The sequence below is a fragment of the Zootoca vivipara genome, chromosome 3, assembly GCF_963506605.1.
Source record: "Zootoca vivipara chromosome 3, rZooViv1.1, whole genome shotgun sequence".
NCBI lineage: Eukaryota > Metazoa > Chordata > Lepidosauria > Squamata > Lacertidae > Zootoca > Zootoca vivipara.
The window spans coordinates 22,152,942-22,172,414 of NC_083278.1; the positions used below are offsets into that span (position 1 = coordinate 22,152,942).

General features: G+C 42.5%; 1 protein-coding gene across 1 annotated transcript in view; it reads right to left on the bottom strand.

The window, feature by feature from the left end:
- MYOM2 (myomesin 2) overlaps positions 1 to 19,473 on the bottom strand; it is a gene marked incomplete in the record, with an annotated part of 83,149 nt that overhangs the window by 44,824 nt on the left and 18,852 nt on the right. The window contains 7 exon segments of the mRNA XM_060272452.1: positions 910 to 1,109; positions 2,083 to 2,224; positions 4,834 to 4,995; positions 7,479 to 7,643; positions 8,232 to 8,282; positions 8,372 to 8,460; positions 18,965 to 19,057. Of these exon segments, the coding sequence (XP_060128435.1) occupies positions 910 to 1,109; positions 2,083 to 2,224; positions 4,834 to 4,995; positions 7,479 to 7,643; positions 8,232 to 8,282; positions 8,372 to 8,460; positions 18,965 to 19,057 (902 nt within the window).

Consider the following 19,473-nt stretch of genomic DNA (forward strand, 5'->3'; position numbering starts at 1 on the left):
GTCTACCATAGACATTGGGTTACCTACTGTTAGAAATAGATGGCTACTTTGCCTGATATAGGCAATTCTTATGTTCTCAGGTTTGAACTTTAAGAGCACCTCCTTAGATAGCTTATGTAAATTGCAAGATGAAGATGAATTAGATTGTTGCAAAAATCATTTTATAAGGACCTCGGCTTTGTCTAACTGATGAAAGCAATCACTGTAAAAGGGATTGAAGCTAGCAATTTATAACAGTGGTAAAGTTCTTCAAAATTAAACACGTCCTGATAGTTATTGCTTTGTAATAAGTTAAATAAAAACAAAACAGAACAAAAGCTGTTTTAAGAACCCCAGACAAATGAAAATCACTCCTTGCTGTCTGAGCAGGAGTTAAGCATCATCCATAGACAAATCTACAAATGATACCAGATTAGTTATATTTTTACTTGAAATAATTAAGAGGAGTTTCAAAGGTTTTTAAAGATGCAGAGGGAAGAGGCAGGAAAAAGAGCTTACTGGTTGTAGAAAAATATTCTGATGTACGGGTTGAGTACTATATCTGAAAAATCAATTTTGAATGTTGAAATAATAGAAATAAAAGGAACCCATTTGGATCCTAGTGCACCTTTTAATGCTGACAGCAAGAAAGCCAAGTATATCAAGGTTGGTGCTCTCTTGTGTTATCGTTAGCTAGTGAAGATAATAGAGGGAACGGACCTCTCCACTCACCCACAAAAAATCTTCCTCTGCTATAAAAGAAACAACAACAAAAATATCCTTTCAAATATTAAGTTACAATGCAATTCTCAACATTTTAACACAAGCAGAAGTCCCACTGAAATCAGTGGGACATGCCTCTTAGTAAATAAGTGTAAGGTTGCAGCTTGAATAAATGCTGAAGATTTCTTTCGTTCACCTGTTACTTACTTTGCAATCTTTCCAAGTCAACGGGGTCAAGAGCTGCCACTGCTTCAGAGATTCTAGATGGCCTGCTGACACCAGCCTGGTTGACTGCCCTCACACGGAATGTGTAGGAACGCCCTTCAAACAGCCCAGTCACTGGATATTTGCAGATTTTAACAGGAGCATCATTGCACTGAACCCAGTTTTCAGTACCCACTTCACATCTGGATGTTGGAAAGGGACAAAAAGACAAGGGGAAGCAAAGCTTTCCAACATTTCGTAACAGCCAGCTCATGCCAAACATGAGGTTCTTCTCTGTGACAGGATCCCACACTGCTCCAGGAACATGTAACAAAATGGAATGGCAAAAACATCCTTAAGATTCCTCTTACATGGTTTATTAGTGTGCACGCACACAAAAGCTCATACCAATGACAAACTTAGTTGGTCTCTAAGGTGCTACTGGAAGGAATGGTTTGTTGGAGTTGTTGAAGGCATGTATGTTATTTATTGCCATACACATCCATGCTGAATGTGGAGTATGGTCAGTGACTTTAGAAACACTGGGTGGCAAAACAGGGATCTGCTGTAAGTTAAAGTACTAATGGAGTGTAGTGGGTGGTAAAATACTTACAAGAGTCATAGAATCATAGAGTTGGAAGAGACCACATGGGCCATCCAGTTTAATCCCCTGCCAAGCAGGAAACACCATCAAAGCATTCCTGACAGATGGCTGTCAAGCCTCTGCTTAAAGACCTCCAAAGGAGGAGACTCCACCACTCTCCTTGGCAGCAAGGAGTCCATGGAGCTGACACACATTCAGGTGTGATTTATCATAGCATTGTAGAGTTGGAAGAGACCACATGGGTCATCTAGTCCAACCCCTTGCAATGCAGGAATTGTTTGCCCAAGGTGGGGCTCGAACCCACCACCCTAAGATTAAGAGTTTCATGCTGAGCTACCCCAGACGGCTATCTCATGTATCTGCTTGTGTGACCCAGCTCAAATAAGGCTGGAACTCAGGCTGGAGACTTGGTGACAAAATCATAAACCCCACACAGAAACAGGAACGATAAAAGAGACCCGAATGATACTGCTCTTAATTCACCATAGCAAGTAAAACCAGTGTTATACTCTTTAATCATTTGTTTATGGGTTTGATGTACAAAAGAAACACTAATCCCACAAGACATATACCTGTCCACAAAATAGCCAATAACTGGAGCTTCATGGGTTGTATTGGGTGGTTTCCAAGTAACAATAACATAATCTCTGTTGGCATCATAACATTTCACTTCCATTGGTGCTCCTGGTGCCCCCATTACCAGAGCATCAGCATCTGAAACCAAGCAGAAATGTAGATTTAATGACATCTGAACCATAATTCAGTTTATATTCTCAGCGGGTGCATGTATATGAAACCCATGAGCAATGTTTCTGTTAGTTTGCTAATGTGGATATAAATTACCATATTTATGAAATGTGTTTGCGATATTTATGACTGTGTTATACCTATTGCTTTGTTTCCTATTCTTGTGAATTGCTTTGAGCATTGTTTGGAAAATAAACTTGATGATGATGATGATTCTGGGTTTCAATTAAACTAAACCGGGGGGTGGGAGGCATAAATTTGGTGGCTTTAAAAAGAAGTTCAGCTCTAAACCTAAGGAACTGACATTGCAACAATAAGCTATGTGTCATAAACCATTCGTGCAAAAAAGGAAGAAGTGGCATTTCATGCTATGATAGATCCAGCTGTATAAAGGGATTTTATGTACAGGAAAATATGTCCCTTCAGAGCATACATTGTGCGTGCATTAAGGAACGAGTATGCAAAAAACAACAACATGACACTACAGTTGGGCCTTAAAGAATATCAAGTTTGCGTCACCAGTGATCATAAGGAAGGGCTAAAGACTCTTGACGTGTTATGGAATTAAAATTTTATTAAACTTCCGAATGTAGGAAGACCTTGGCTTAGGTCTTGGGCGTGTATCCCTCCCAGCCCCCCCCCCCAGCCAGGGGAACTGGGGCACATCAGGGTAAATGGAATATGGGGGTGCACTGTGAGATGTATGTGTACGCAGGCAGCCCAGCCCATATGCCTGCACGCAGGGTAGTTCACTGACAACCTTTCGGTGTATGGCCAGTGACACCCATTATGTAACCCCTTTTAAGAGGAGACCCTGGAATCGCTGCCGCAGGGAGGTGAGTCACCACTTCACCCCCCCTCTCCATAGGGAAGAAAAGACTAAAGGATTGCTACGGGGAAGACAAAACCTGCCAATGCAGGAAAATTTCTTCCCGGTCCTTCAACAGCAACCAGTCAAAGACTGTAGCAGCACCCGCTAAACAGGCAGAAAAAGTTAACCTGCAAACAAGAAAACATTAAACCAAGGGAGGGGAGGGAGGGTGAATCTCCTGAGCCGACTGCCTGGCTACTGTCATCTCCACCCCCCAGTAAATGGGACTGGCCCCACCTCCCAGCAAAAAAACTTGACTAGTGAGGCTGGGCATGAACCTCCAAATAATAACACTGAGAGGCAGGTCAGTCCCTGTTTGCCGTTAAGTTCCCTGGGGACTGTAGCACCACACGCGATCCTGCAAAGGGCACCCACAATGTAAAGTGTGAGTGCTCATTCTGGATGTTATAGCGCTAATCTTTGAGAATATTTTCCTCTCAGGATTGTTTTTTATCCTACCAATGTTTGGCTTCTTACCCAAAATGTGGATTGGCTGCCCTTCATAACTGTCTTAATTTCAATAATGTTCACTTTTCTTTGGGAATTATTTTTTTAAATTAAAATAAACATATTCAACACCCACATTGCCCTGAAGCCCCCTGAGTTCAGAGATTCATTCATTGGGGAGCATGTATTAGAACAGGAATCTGTTGCCCTCCAGATCTTGTTGGACTCCAAATCCCATCAGGCTCAGTATAGCCAGTGGCAAGGCATGATGGGAGTTGGAGTCTGGAGGGCTACAGGTTCCATCTCCCTGTATCAGAGCTGGCCACTAGGAACATTCAACTTTCACCTTCTGTCATCTTTACCTCTCTGAGGTGGAATTTTCTATGTAAGCTTATGAGCAGAGTGTACTAGAGAAACAAAAGTATGGCTCCAGTGAAGGGGAAAACAAGAACAGAAAAACAGAGAGCTAGGAAGCTTCATGAGATTACATTGGGACTTGTTTCCGAGAGAGAAATGGTAAATTTGTGCCCAGCACCAAACGGCACAGAAGATTTGCATGTTGTTGTTTTTTTTTAAAAAAAAAACCCACTGTATTTCTAAGGTTGGGATTCAGAATGAACTTCCTTGGAAGTAAATTCTACTGAAATCATTTATACTTACAAGAAAAAAAGTTTATTATCAGAGCTATTCTGTCACAGAATATAATGAGGATAGCTCGACTGCTTATAGCAGAGATTTCTCCCGAAGTATTTAACGAAATCTAAAAAGCTACACATAACAGAAAATGTGCTCATTTAAAAGAAGGAATTTAAAATGGAGCTCCTGCCCCTTTGGACTCATATAATCTTATTCCGACTTGCCAGGGGGGATTTTGAACGCAAATGTGAGGTCAAATGGTGACCTTCATTCTATCTTAATGTATTCCTCTCCTTTTCATTCACACATCTGATTTAGGCAACCCCTTTTTCTTTTCTCCCTCGGGCATTACATGAATTGAATCAAATTCTCTGCTACAATAAGTGTGAACACTGTGGTGTGGACACACAAGTGTTGCATCCACATTCTCACATGATAGTCAGCCACAACAAGCATAACCCCTGAAATGGAGTGTCTCCAAGGGACATGTCTCCTAATTTCCCATTGTGATGACATCTGGTAAATATAGACTGTTGCGGCCTACCTCCCCCCCCCACTCCGTTCTGATGATCAGACATGCAGAGCAAAGCATAATCGTTCCATATACCAGAGAACACCATACCTCTCACAAACAGAAATGCACTGTATTCACTCACTCCTCCTTTCGAAACTAAACGCAACGTATATAAGCCTTCGTCATCCTTGTTCAGGTGGGTAAAGGACAGTGCTGCCCGGCCATCTCCAAAGAATGTTTTTGTCCACTTGGAATCTTTCACGAGCACATCTGGAACAGATTTGCACATATCTTCAGGTTAGCAGTGACAGGCTGACCCTGGTCCTATTCTGACCTGCGCTGAATCATCGAGACAGTCATTTTAGGGCAAATGTATTCAGGAGAAACTTTACACCGTATGATGAAGTTCTATCTTTAAAGAACCAAAATGTCAACCTTCAAATTCATGCCACCTCCAATTATATAAAGATGTGAGTATTCTATTTTTGCACTACTCAAGACTTGTCCCTCAGAGACCTGGTGACTAGATGTCTCAACACTGCCATTTTAAACAAATCAGCTCACCTGGACCCCATTCCCCCCCCTCCAAAAAAAAAACCACAAACCCTTCTGAAGCAGTGTCATGAAAACATAATCTAGAGAACAATTCAGTCAACGTTAAGTATTTTAAGACCTATTGATTTCAACAGCAGCGAGTTAAGCACAGGCTTTGCTCTCCCACATAAATCAATGGGATTTAAATATGCTTAACTTTGGCTGGATTGCACACCCCTAATCAAGAGTTATCACTCTGTGTATGCACTTTTGATCCTTTTAAATAAACTTCTCTATCCAAGGCATGTGTCAGATTAAATTGGAAGGGGGGGGGTGATTTAAGGCCAGATTTCAGTTTAATCTGAAGTCTGCTATAAATACACACTTAATTTAAAATCTTGTGGGCATTCCTGCTGAGCAGTGAATCAAATTAGGTTTGAATTTCTCACAGGTGAGAGGTTGTGACTCAAAATTAATGTAAATTAATCAGTTTGACTAGTGCAATTGATGCAATGAAATGTGTAGAATATTTTATCTTGGCTAAAGAAGTTCCCAACGATTCCAGTTCTTACCTTTGATTGATTGATTGATTGATTGATTGATCCTACAATTGATATGGCTACTTTTAGGGCAAGAAGGGTGTTTAGTTTCCTCAGAACTGTTCTATACAGATATAGTCTAATCAATAAGGTTTTGTTACAATGAGCACTTAAGTTGTGCATGGAATCACAAGTTGCGCATGGAAATACACAGACAACTTTCAAAAGTCAGAATATTTTAGACTGTGCAATTAAGTGTGCAATTAACTGTGCAATTAACACCTATGCAATTAAGTGATTGTAATGTCATTTGTGCCTTGTGCTGGGGCCAGAAGGTGGTGTTGGAGAACTCCCAGAGAGTAGTGTTGGGAAACTAAACTTTCATACCAAGGACACCTTGAATGTCCCAATTGAGAACTTCATGGCATCCGTGACAACCATTGGCCATCTCAATATATCATTGGCTGAAAGCATGTTGTAGGTCATACCCTGGATCCATACCCTCCAATATTATTATTATTATTATTATTATTATTATTATTATTATTATTATTACACCCCGCTCATCTTACTGGGTAGCCCCAGCCACTCTGGGCAGCTTCCAACATATACCGGTATATAAACCCCAATGCCATTTTTACACCTCAAAATCAGGACATGTCATGTATTTTCCTGATGTATGGCAAGCCTACTTTTGCCAAGTATTTTAGAATGGAAATCCTGTAATGTTAATCAGCAGCAGAAATCTGAAATGTGTCTCTTTGTACTTCCAGAATGTGTGAACCATAAACAGGATCTGACTTTACTGTTTTTTATACATACTGCATTCCCCAGAGTTTAATAGCCAATAAACGCTTTAAACTATAGTAATTTGGAGCAAGCAAAAAATTCCCATGGGTCTAATTAGGGGAAGTAAACTGTGGAAGTCCACCTGTATTATTAATTCAGAAAAAAAAGATGAGGAGGGGAAGATTTCAATACTGAGAAAAATGAAACAACTTGTACAAGGGAGTGAAAGCAAACCCAGACTTATCTATACTGAGTGTGCTATAATCGGTACTTTTTTAAAATATATATATATTCATCAGTCCATTAGTAACGCCCTTACCCAAGAGGGTTTTTACCGTTGGCTTTCTAGACTAATGCTGTTAATGCAGAGTACACTAAAGATTTGCAGAGAGATAGCAGTCATAGAATCATAGAATCATAGAGTTGGAAGAGACCACAAGGGCCATCCAGTCCAACCCCCTGCCAAGCAGGAAACACCATCAAAGCATTCTTGACATATGCCTGTCAAGCCTCTGCTTAAAGACCTCCAAAGAAGGAGACTCCACCACACTCCTTGGTAGCAAATTCCACTGCCGAACAGTTCTTACTGTCAGGAAGTTCTTCCTAATGTTTAGGTCACGATCTACATGTCTGGTGCTCTTGAGGAAGTAAGGACAGAGTACGCTTTTGACTAACATCACACAACACTATACCCCTTGAAAAATTCAAAATAAAACTGCGGTGCCCCCTCCCCTGGCAGTGACTAAAGTGAGGTGGGATAAAATCGCTCAAGCAAACAACAATGTGGATTTTAAAATGGCCACAACTTTAGGGCCGCAACCACCGCCCACCTGAGAAAAAGGTCATTTAAGTGCGGCCACATATTTCTCAGCTGAAGAAAGAAAAACTTACCATCTCTGTACCACTCAGCACGAGGTCGAAGGCGATTCAGCTCTGGTGTGATCAGCAGATCACACCTGAGGGTCAGCGTTTCCCCTTCCACACCAAAGGTGACACCGAACCTCTCCAAGAACTGAACATCAAAATGGGAGAAGCAGATGTCCAGGGGCATGGGCACTGTAAGCAAAACAAGAATGAAGCTAGTGTGAAGTACAGTAATAGAGGGAGGAAAAAACAAGATAGAGAGGTGCATAACCCCAGCAAGACATCAAGCATAGTACAGTTTAGACTTCCCCCCAGGAGTTGATCATTTGGTGAGCTTGTTTTGGGAAGGGGTTCCACAGACCAGGGGCACTGCTTAGAATAGGGTTTCCCAAACTTGGGTCTCCAATTGTACTTGGACTACAACTCCTATCATCCCTAGCTAGCAGGACCAGTGGTCAGGGATGATGGGAACTGTAGTCCAAAAACAGCTGGAGGCCCAAGTTTGGGAAACCTTGGCTTAGAAGGTCCTGCTATCAGCCCCAGCAGGTGTTATTTGGCACCCACAAGAAGTCCTCTCCTTACGGTCAAAGAGCTCATTGAGATTGAGGTGTTTCTAAGATATGCAGGCCCCAGGCTGTTCAGAGCTGTATAGGTTAAAACTGCCATCTTAAATTGTGCCCAATAGCAGACTTGAAGCAAACTTTATTATGATTCTGGGGGAACGTACTACCGAGACTCATGACGCCAATACGACTGCATCAAATTGCCAAGCAAACTTACAGGTAATAGGAAGAACTCCAGCAGGATAAGGCTCCTCATCACCTCTGAACCCTGAAAGAAAGTGACAAACATTTCTGACACGAACAACTTAAGCATCGTGGTGGGTATTTCTCTTTGGACTGTCTCTATAGCTTACTTACTACGCACAACAACAGCAGCATTGGTGGATGCCTGTCCGTGCACATTTGTCGCCACAGCGGTGTAGGTCGCGGTGTCATCGTAGTGAGCACTAAAAATGTAAGAGGGAGAGATGCAGCAGTATTTATGCACAGTACTTATGAAATGCACAGTACTTATGAAAATATACTCAGAGTCGAGAGTGAATTTCATGTCTCTTTATTCGGCTTGTAGTAGCAACAGAAGAAGAAGAGAAGAAGAATGGCTCTTTCCCCAAAACGTCTGGGGGCTGGCAGAGGGGGGAGAACTGGCTCAGCCCCTTCTCCACAGGCACTTCCTGTTTCAACTCACAAGGCAATGTGGGATGCACCACCCGCGTGCGTGTCTATCAGAGAAATAAAGTGGTGGTGGCCCTGCACACTTTTGGTACTGGACCCACCCAATGTGTGTTCTAGCACCGCTCACCACTGGCATAAGGTCCCTGGAAGCTTTTCCACAATCCCCGCTCCTGAAATACAGGTTCAGGTTCAAAACTGCAGCAAGAAGTCTGATATTGCTCACTTAGCAGAAACAAGACTTTCTACTTCCACAGATGAATTTTACCCAAGTAATGCTGTCAGGGGGTTGTTGCGGCTACTCTAGAGTAACGACGCTCCGCATGCTTGTCTTTTAGCAGTTTTTATTTAGTGCAGGCTATTTACAGTGAGCTGGGTATGTACAACATGTTTGCTCAGTCCGACGCAGAATCCGGCACTGGACCGCCCCTGGACCTCCTCCAGCATAAGAGTCTTGGGACGGCAAATCTCTTTCCCCTCCTTCTCTTGCGTAATTCCGGAACCAGAGGAAAGGGTCTACGCTCCATGTTTTCCTTCTCCCCCCTTTCCCCCTCTCTCTCTTCCTCCCTCCTGTGTCGCAGGGGCTCTCCCGCACTGAGAGAGCCCTGGCCCTCTCTCTCCACTTCCTGACTGGACTCCTGAGCATCCTCGCTGTTATCGCTGCTTGGGGAGGAGCTGCTTCTGATGAGGGGAAGAGGGTCCCTATATTCTCTTCCCCTTACAAATGCCATAAAGATGGGCACAGAAGGAACCAAACTCTTTGGAACGTGTTTTAAAATTGCACTTCCACTGAGCATTCAGTCCTGCAAGAAACATTTACAAAAAAACTGCGATACTTTTGTGATACACTTGAGAATATGTGCTTGGGTGCTTCAGTTTCAGATTTCCTCTTCAAAAATCAGATTGAGATTAGATAGATATATTATAGATAAGGAAAGGTGAAAAAAGAGGATATAACTATCGCTTTCACATTTGCTTCTGATTTGACAGACGATAACCGACACAGAGAGTTGGGATGACCGGTGAGCTTTTGTGGTGTGAAGTGGACCTTTTCACAAAAGAAGCAATGTCACAGCCTTGCTTTGCATGAGGAGAAGGGATAGGAAGGGAGGAGGAGGAAAAAATAAAGCGAAGATCTACAATCAGAGCACTTCCTTTGGTCTATGACATCACTGAAAGGTGAAATGTTCACTACTTCATTTTGATAACTCGCTTATGAATGACAGTAAACTCTGGAATCACTTTAGTCATATCTAAGGGTTGTAGCTCCTCCTAGAGGCAGATCATCACTCATGCATTGCAAAAACTAGAGGCAAATCGGTGGAATTTAATACCGGTAGTCACAGAGACCTGAAAATTGTGTGTTATATAGCAAAAAGTGAATTATAGTCATTGGCAAAAGAAAGAAAAGAAAAGAAAAACAACAATGAACTGTGGATGCAATGGATACTATTTATTTTATTATCCTACTTTTCTTTCTAAGGGAACTCAAAGCAGCTAACAAAAAACTTTTTAATCTAAAATGAAATTTATGCTCTGATAAATGTGCATGCCTTCAAATAATTTTTGAAAGGGCAAACTATACTCAGAATTGTTTCTGGACTTCTGTAAAGTTGAAATGACCAGCCAAAATTCAGTACCTATAGATTGGATCCAAAGGTGCCTAATAACAGCCTATTTCTGAAGAGTGAAGGGAAGCCTTTTTACTGTTGCTGTCACCACTAGATCCCTATCTTCATCAACACCACTAGACCCTTATCTATATTTTGCACACCTCAAGAACTCTCTGTGGAAATAGCAACAGCCTTGCTAATAAAGGAAACACAGATCATGCACTGACTATAACAAGACAATAACAAGTTGATGCTGTCTTCATATGACAAATAGTAAAGAAACGTGAGTTATCTTATTTGACCATTAGATAGGAGCACAACTTTGTTGGTAGGAAAATATTTACTGACAATTCCTATTTGGGCAATAGCATTTTGCCTGACAGGCTAGCGAATGGAAGGGGAGGTGAATCGTACCCAGGGTCGGATTTAGAGAAAATATACTCTTATATGCGAGTGCAGAGGCCCAATTGCTTATTGCACAGAAATGGAAGGGGGAAGAAGTCCCAACAAGACTGGCATGTTAAATTAGTTGAAATTATGAATCTAGCCAAAATGACGGCTACTATAAGAAATGTTCCCAAACAAAAAAATAAAAATGAGTGGAAATATGTTGAAGATTATTTGAACAAAGAGGGTATTGAAACAAAATTGGTGATCTGCTTAAATTAAGATACGCATAGGGTGATGTATTTGAAAGACAGGGTAAGCTAAAACCTTTTAGGGGGTGTTGTTGTATGAATGAATTAAGAAAAGTGAGCAAATGGAAATTGGTGAAGGAAGTGATAAACAAACAATTGGAAGTAGCTTTCAAGTTTTAAATAATATTTTCTTTTTCTTTTTCCTCCTTCTTTTGTTTCTCTGTTTATTGTTCTTTTTAATTCCTTCATAAGTTGTATATTTTTTATGTATGTTATATTATGTTATACTTTTTTTTGAAGGAGAGATGTTTGTTATATCTTTTTCTGCACGTGCTTGTTATATTTTAAAGAAGCTAAATAAAGATGATTTTAATTTAAAAAAATTAAAAAGGCCGGATTTAGGTTTGATGAGGCCCTAAGCTACTGAAGATAATGGGGCCCTTTATATGTCCAACTGTCCTTTGTCAACAACAAATTGTCACTGTTTTTTGTGTTGAATATATGCTATATGCGGGCCCCATTACTTACATCATAGGAGCCTCCATAACACAAAACACTGTTGCTGTATGTAGGTTTTATTTTATTTTATTGTATTTGTTTTTTTATCTTATATTTTGGAAATGTACATCCAGTTTTTTCCCTTTAAATTTTTGTGGGGGCCTCAAGAGAGTAGAGCCTTGAGCAAAGCTTGTTTAGCTTATACATAAATCTGGCACTGATCGCACCCCATTCCCTATAAGCCCCAACTCCATTGTTCATGCATGAAGCACAGAGTTTTGCCTAGAGGAAGCCTACATGTGTAGAAGTGTTGAGTTCCCAATTGCCTATATGTGTGTGCACCTCTGGATGTACCAGCACCGGTCTGGAGAGTCTAGCAAGTGTTGTGCTACAGGGCTCTGCCCTAAGGCCCGAGCTACTCAATTATCCATCCATCACTTTGGAAAAGGACGTGCACTTCTAAAACTTGTAAATGATACCAAACAGAGAGGAAGAGAGAATGTAAGCACTTCAGAGGACAGGAACATGCCCAAAAATGATTTCAACAACCCCGATAATTGGCTGAAATTCAATTTTTGAAGAAATCCAATAAAGTTTGGAACCGTCTTTATAGACCGTAGTAAAAACATCAAATAGCCAAAATATTCTTGGGGCATGGGTAGGGAATCTTTTTAAATCCAAGGTGACATACCCTTAGAGAAATCTAGTCTGGAGTCACATGGCAGTGGAGGGCAGAGTTAGGGCTGGTGGGGGACAGAGCCGAAGCCATATGTGAGTAGGGAAATCCTTTTTTTCTTTCTGCCAAAACCTTCTCACTCTCTCCCCCTTCTCTTCACACCCTCACACACATTGGGATTATGGGGAAATAGAAAATCAAGCCCTTCTCTCTGCTGCATTTCTATTGAGAGCCAAAACTGACAAGGCCAGTTCTTCTCAGTTGGCAACCCTCCCAGCCATACAAAGATGTCAATCAGAACATTTCCATCGTTGGCAGGCATAAATTTGAGGCAGGCTTCTGAGGGACCCATCAGGTGCCTTCTAGCTCCAGCTTTCTATCCACCTGTGCTTATATAGGAGGAGCGTATTTGCCAGCGATCAGCCTTGCCTGGACCTCAAACATGAGGCCTCCTCCAACGAGGAGGAAAGGAGCAGACCCCTCCCCCATCTGAGAAGAAGAAGAAGAAGAAGAAGAAGAAGAAGAAGAAGAAGAAGAAGAAGAAGAAGAAGAAACCACAGAATAATATGCAGGGGAGATCTGAAATCAATTAATTTTATGATTTCAAAGGTAGAGGATAAGAAATCATACTTCAGGAATGGGGAACTTATAGTCTCCATAGTGTATTTGACTATAACTCCCATCATCCATGACCAGTGGTCATTCTAGCTGGAGCTGATGGGAACTGGTTTACAACAACCAAGCCTCATCTGAGTGATATTGCCACTTCTGGTCTGTGACTTGGAGTCTTGCATGGTCACAGGTTTTCATATCTGGATAAATGCTGAGCATAAGTGAAATCTCACATATGGTGCACGATTTAATAAAATGGGATCTCAGCTGCTGGTTTCAGTAGGAAGTAGAAACAGCGACCAATTGAAAAGCAGTGAATGGGAAAGAGAAGCCATTTTGTTTTGCTGCTTATTCCAGGAAAAGGAATATGAAAGGCCACAGTATATGAAGATAAACGCTGTGACACCTGGCTGTTGAAACAAACACACACAGAGACAACCACAAATCCAAAATGGAAAAAAACCACTAGATTTTGTTGCAGATGTCATAGTCCTCTGATACAGGCAAATGGACAGATGGAAGAGTGTCCAATTGCAACTTTTAAAAAAATGATAGGGTGATGCCACATCTTTGGCTCCTCAAGAATTTTTCCACTGGAGCCAAGGAGCACCCAGTATATTCATAGGAATAAATGTCACACTTGCATCAGAAGGAAAAGTTCTCTGCATAAGCTTCAGAGAACCACTAAGATGACAGCCAAGAAATTCCTAAGCTGCTTGAAGTGGCCAAGTATCGGATGACTAGAAGCTCGGCATATTGGCATGAACAGCTGAGAAGAATACTGAAATAGGCGGGGAATCTTAGCTGTTCTATAGCCCCACCACCACCCAAAAATGACACTAGAGATGTCTGCAACTTTCCAATATATATCTTCAAATCTTAATAAGACTTCACCTCCTCTGGACTACTTTTCACACAAAAATGTAAACAGATGCAAGATCAGTTCATGAATCTCCTTCATAACTATGGTCTTCATTCACTAATTATGTGGGGTTGTTACCCCCCCCCACACACACACACGAAAAGTTTTAAATCAGGCATGGCCAAACTCGCCCCCCCCAGATGTTTTGGAACTACAATTCCAATCATCCCTGACCACTGGTCCTGTTAGGTAGGGATGATGGGAGTTGTAGTCCCAAAACATCTGGAGGGCCAAGTTTGGCCATGCCTGTTTTAAATGAAAGCAGAGGAAGGTGATGGAAATCCATGATCAGTTTTCCTTTTTTCTTTTTTTTTACAGGACAAGAATGATAGGCAGAAAGCTTCACCTGAATGCAAATGCCTGGCTTTCTGAAAGATGGAGTGGGTTAAACTGTGGAATAAAATTTGTGGCTGGGCATCATAATTCAAGAGTATACATGAATACTTGTGAGTACAAACTGCATTGCGCAAAGCACAGATACACACCTTGTTGCAACAGTAAAAATTCATTCTCCTTCCATTCCAAAGATTCTTAATGAATATGAAGAGGGAACTCCCAAAGCACTCCATTCAGCTTTTTCTGGTCTCAGGCTTATTTTTCTTGGTTGCCACCAAATATTTCCCCTTTCTGTAATATGGGGATGATAAGGGCTGATGTCCAAATTACTACATCGCAAAAGACTTGGGAAGGGGCACTAAATATCAGCTGTAGAAGAAGTTGCTGTAGTGCCTTTCTGGATGCAACAGTATGACTCTGTTAATTCAGTTAATTATGTACCATAATCTGCAATTAGCAGCAGTCTGGAGTGATATTTAAGAGTTTTATTCTAGAACTGGGGATGCCTAGATTCAGATGTCCCCTTGGCAATGAAGGTCGCTGAATGAACCTGTCACACTATGAGCCTAACCAGCTTCGAGGGGTTGTTGTGAGGATAAAAAGGGATAAAGAGAACATTGTACAGCACCTTGAGCTCACTGGAGAAAAGGAGGAGCAAGTAAATGAATGTAAAAAGGAAAAAAATATGCACATGGTTAATGATGTATTACTAATATGTGGTGGACACAGTCATAGAATCATAGAATTGTAGAGTTGGAAGGGGCCACAAGCATCATCTAGTCCAACCCCCTGCAATTCAGGAATCTTTTTGCCTGATGTAGGATTCGAACCCATGGCCCTATGACCAAGAATCTCATGCTCAACCAACTGAGCTATCAGATTTGGTTTAGGTGGGCAGTTTTATTAGAGTGTGTGTAAGAGAGAGAGAAATGGACTTGGAAAGAAGAGAATAAAAGCCCTCAAAAAACCATAAAAGAAAGAGAGCGTCTCCACTGTACAGCCCAATTGCTCATTAATTTATCCAAGTATATTATATAAAGTAATAATTATCAAACCTCAATATATTATTCAGCAAGTTTCTCAGCGATGCATTAGCCCAAACTTTGGCCCTCCAGATGTTTTGGACTACAATTCCCATCTTCCCCGACCACTGGTCCTGTTAGCTAGGGATCATGGGAGTTGTAGGCCAAAACATCTGGAGGGCCGCAGTTTCGGGATGCCTGCCTTAGCCCAGCATATTTTCCATTAGCACTACCAAATGCATCCCCTCCCTGCCCCTCGATCTCTTCTTCATCCAAGCAAACAAGTATAGGGACCAAATACATCCAATCTCAAGACATGTCCAAATTCCCTCAGGCACACCTTCAATCACACAAATAAAGAGACACTTGGAAGAAGACCATTTCAACCAAATGCATCTAGACTTCATTCACTGGCTTTTCCAGGGATTATTGTCCTTTCCAGGTGCAAACTAAGTGTAATGGGATTCACACCTTTGGCCTTTTAAACCACTGGCATGGAGAAAGGGAATGTCCGGACTGGAACTATGGTCTGGGGTAAAGGGGCCCCTGACCATCAGGTCCAGTCGTGTCCGACTCTGGGGTTGCGGCACTCATCTCGCTCTATAGACCGAGGGAGCCGCGTTTGTCCGCAGACAGCTTCCGGGTCATGTGGCCAGCATGACAAAGCCGCTTCTAGCGAACCAGAGCAGCGCACGGAAATGCCGTTTACCTTCCCGCCGGAGTGGTCCCTATTTATCCACTTGCACTTTGATGTGCTTTCGAACTGCTAGGTGGGCAGGAGCTGGGACCAAACAACAGGAGCTCACCCCGTTGCAGGGATTCAAGCTGCCGACCTTCTGATCAGCAAGCCCTCTACTCTGTGGTTTAACCCACAGCACCACCTGGGTCCCTTCCTTGGTCCAGCTTGGAATCAAAAGGTGAAAGCCTTCTCTCCCCATATCACAGCCCCAGGCTAGCTGCCCCTCCCACCACACAAAAGCTTAAAGATATAAATGCCATCACATCTACATTTTGACCCCAAGACTCCTAAGAAGTCAGAAGAAATGATAACATGGAAAGATACTGGGGAGAGGGGGAGATCATCTCCCTGAATGGAGAAGGACACAAGGCCAACACCCTTTCTAGGAAAAGATACAAACATTAAATCAGGCAGATTCCAAGTTGCTATTAGACAGCTTTCTGCCTAATTTCTAGGAGAAAAAAATAACATTTCCCCCCCTGATCCTTCCTATGGAAAGTGGATATGAGACAATGTAGCATTAGCCTTTGCTTGCATTTCCCACGTTCATAAACGTCAATTTTAGCTCCCCCCCCCCCCCGCAACCCGGCTTCTTTAGCATTCTCTTTCCTTAAATTGGCTTATGGCTACTTAAACTCCAGCCAGCATTTGCTGCTGGCCGCCAAAGACAGCAACCTGATCGATTTGTAATTATCTGACTGGCCAAACAATCATTTGTGTTGTCTGTTTACAGCAGGTTTTTCCCTGCACTTGGTAAAATCGAGGATTTGTTTCATCAATTTCCATTAGATCTGGGGCAAGCAACAACAAATTCATGTGGTTATTTTGCAGCCGGTTTTGCTCTGGAGTCCAATGGTACTGCCACCAGCCTGGGTCAAGACTTCCTAAAGTTGTGCTACAGCATTCAGACAGCCATTCCTGTTTTCATCTCCCTCCTTCACAAGGCTCTGCCTGAAGCAAGTCTCCACCTGGGCTCACGTGCATCCACAAGAAAACATTTTGCCCACTTTTCCTTGAAACAACTAACTACAGGTAAGTCATGGTCCAAGTAGACTGTGAACTTTACAGTGCCTACCAATGCAATAGACTCCCCCCCTTTCTTAGTCTAAGGCAGGCATCCCCAAACTTCAGCCCTCCAAATGTTTTGGACTACAATTCCTATCATCCCTGACCACTGGTCCTGTTAGCTAGGGATCATGGGAGTTGTAGGCCAAAACATCTGGAGGGCCACAGTGTGGGGATGCCTGGTCTAAGTGGTCTAAGCGGACCAATGGTTTGTGTAACATATTAGAAGGTTCTGACGATCCCCTTTCTCCCCTATGAGCACAGTGGCCGTACCCTCCCAAGTGATGCAGCCCAAATCCAGGATACCATCTTCCGGGTCCAAAATCCCATGTGAGTCACATGACCTGCGCAAGATTATGGACCCAGAAAAACCGCTTTTTCAGTCATGTTGCCCAAAAACACATGTTTTCGGGTGCCACATGAGATTGCAGACATCAAGAGGTTCCGGTTTCCGCCTGCAGGAATGGCGGACCTGTTTTCCATCTCTCTGACCTTCGTAAGGAATTTGGCGGTTGCTAGGGGAGTAAATGGCAACCCCCTACCCTCTCCGGGGGTTACGGAGAGGGGCCGCTGGCCCGCGATGCCCCCAGACCCACTCCGACTGTTTTTGGAGTGGGGGGAGCTTGGGCTGAGCACTTACAAGGGCCAGGACTCCCGGACGCTAATCTGCATGGCGGGGATTTCCATGGTTAAAGAAGATAATTAGGCTTAAATCTATGGACATACTTCAGAAGGAGGGGAAGAAGCGCTGTTTACTGCTGAGAAATTTATGCTGCTGAGGGAGAGGAGTCAAAGATTGTACTGTATCTGGAAGAAGGATTGATGGGGACGGAGCGATAAGGGAAGTGAGTTTTTATTTTTTTTTCTTCATATTGTTGCCTCGTACCTTCCCGGACGCGATGTCCTGGCTTGTTTGGAGTGAAAGAGAAGCAAAAGACTGTGTGAGTTGAACTTTATAACTGTTGTTACTGAGCATATTTTTTAAAGATGTGGAGTTGCCGATGAGAAAAGCCCCCCCCCCTAGTCGGACGGAAGGAGTTCTGGACGCGTTCGGAGGATTTATGAGCTGTGACGCACTTTAAATTGGAGCAGCGACCTGAAGCTAAGTTCAGCTATAGGGCAAGGAGATCCATTAATTTACCAAGAGTCTATGGTTTGATGTTTGGGTCTCCTGCCTGGAAAAGCTGTAAATTCTATAATGATCGTAAATTTTCATGGCTATGAGAGAAAACGAAAGTGATTTGAGCTTTTTAAAATGGCGGTGCTTCGAACTGCTTCGACGCAACAGGGAGCTCCATTAAGAAGATTTATGGGGAGGCTGGACTGATTAACTCACACAGGAGAAAGAACATTTGTGAAACTTTGTTTGATATTTATCTCAGCAGCTGGGAAACAATCGGATGAAAGTGGAAAACATCTATGTGACTGTAAGGGGAAGATCTGGATTATTATGAACTTGGAGGACGATTTGAACTTTAGAAAAAAGACGGCAGTGGACAGTTGCGAGGAATTCCCAATTTCTTGAAGCATGGGAACCCAAATAAAAAATTCTTTAGATGATTTGGCATAACATTCGGTTTGATTGATATATATATGTGTATAATTTGAAATATTGAATGTGATATAATTGGTTTTAATTGGAAAATTAATAAAAATATTTTTTTAAAAAAAAGAGATTGCAGACATCAAAAAGCAGTTCTTTGGGCACAGCACCCTAAAACACATGCTTTGGGGTGCCGTGCAAGATCACGGACCTGGAAAACATGCTTTCTTGGAGTGAGATACTGGCCCGAAATTGGGCAAGAGCAATTTCGTGGGGGGAAACAAAATGTCCAATTTTTTTCAGGGCAGTTGACAGGTATGCCATATGTTTGGTGCTCAGTGTGCATACAGATATGCTCACACAGAGCTCATCCACATGGGGGATTCAAGCCCTATCAGGATTCTTCTCATGTACAGTCCCTTCACATGCACCAATCACACAAGCGGCCAAGCTTTAGGTTGCAAAGGGCGTGGGGCTGCCGTGCAAGGCCATGTTTTCTGAATCCACGGGGTCATCTGACTCCCCCTATAGTTGCTGTGGCATAGTACGCTATATTTGTAGAGGTCGTTTATTCACTTAAATGTACTTCCCCAAAAAGAAGAAGAAAATATCCTTACCGGTTTATATCCAAGACATGCACCCCATATTTGCTTTCGATTGTGTACTTCCCAGGCTCACTTGCAGGAGTAATCAGTTCTTCATTTTTATACCTAATGCATGAAAAGAGGACAGATCGCACCAATAAACAAATTGCAACAGTAAGTAAGGAGCAATTCAATGGCATTTAGGACATAACAACAGTAAGAACACCAGCTGTTTGCCTCATTTCAATGACCTTCTGCACGTATATAGAACGGATGGTGTAGGGAATATGTACAAAATATGTGTATTGAACATAGGTAAAGGGACCACTGACCATTAGGTCCAGTCGCGGACGACTCTGGGGCTGTGGCACTCATCTCGCTTTACTGGCTGAGGGAGCCGACGTACAGCTTCCAGGTCATGTGGCTAGTAAGCCACTTATGGCAAACCAGAGCAGCGCATGGAAACGCTGTTTACCTTCCTGCCGGAGCAGTACCTATTTATCTACTTGCACTTTGACGTGCTTTTGAACTGCTTGGTTGGC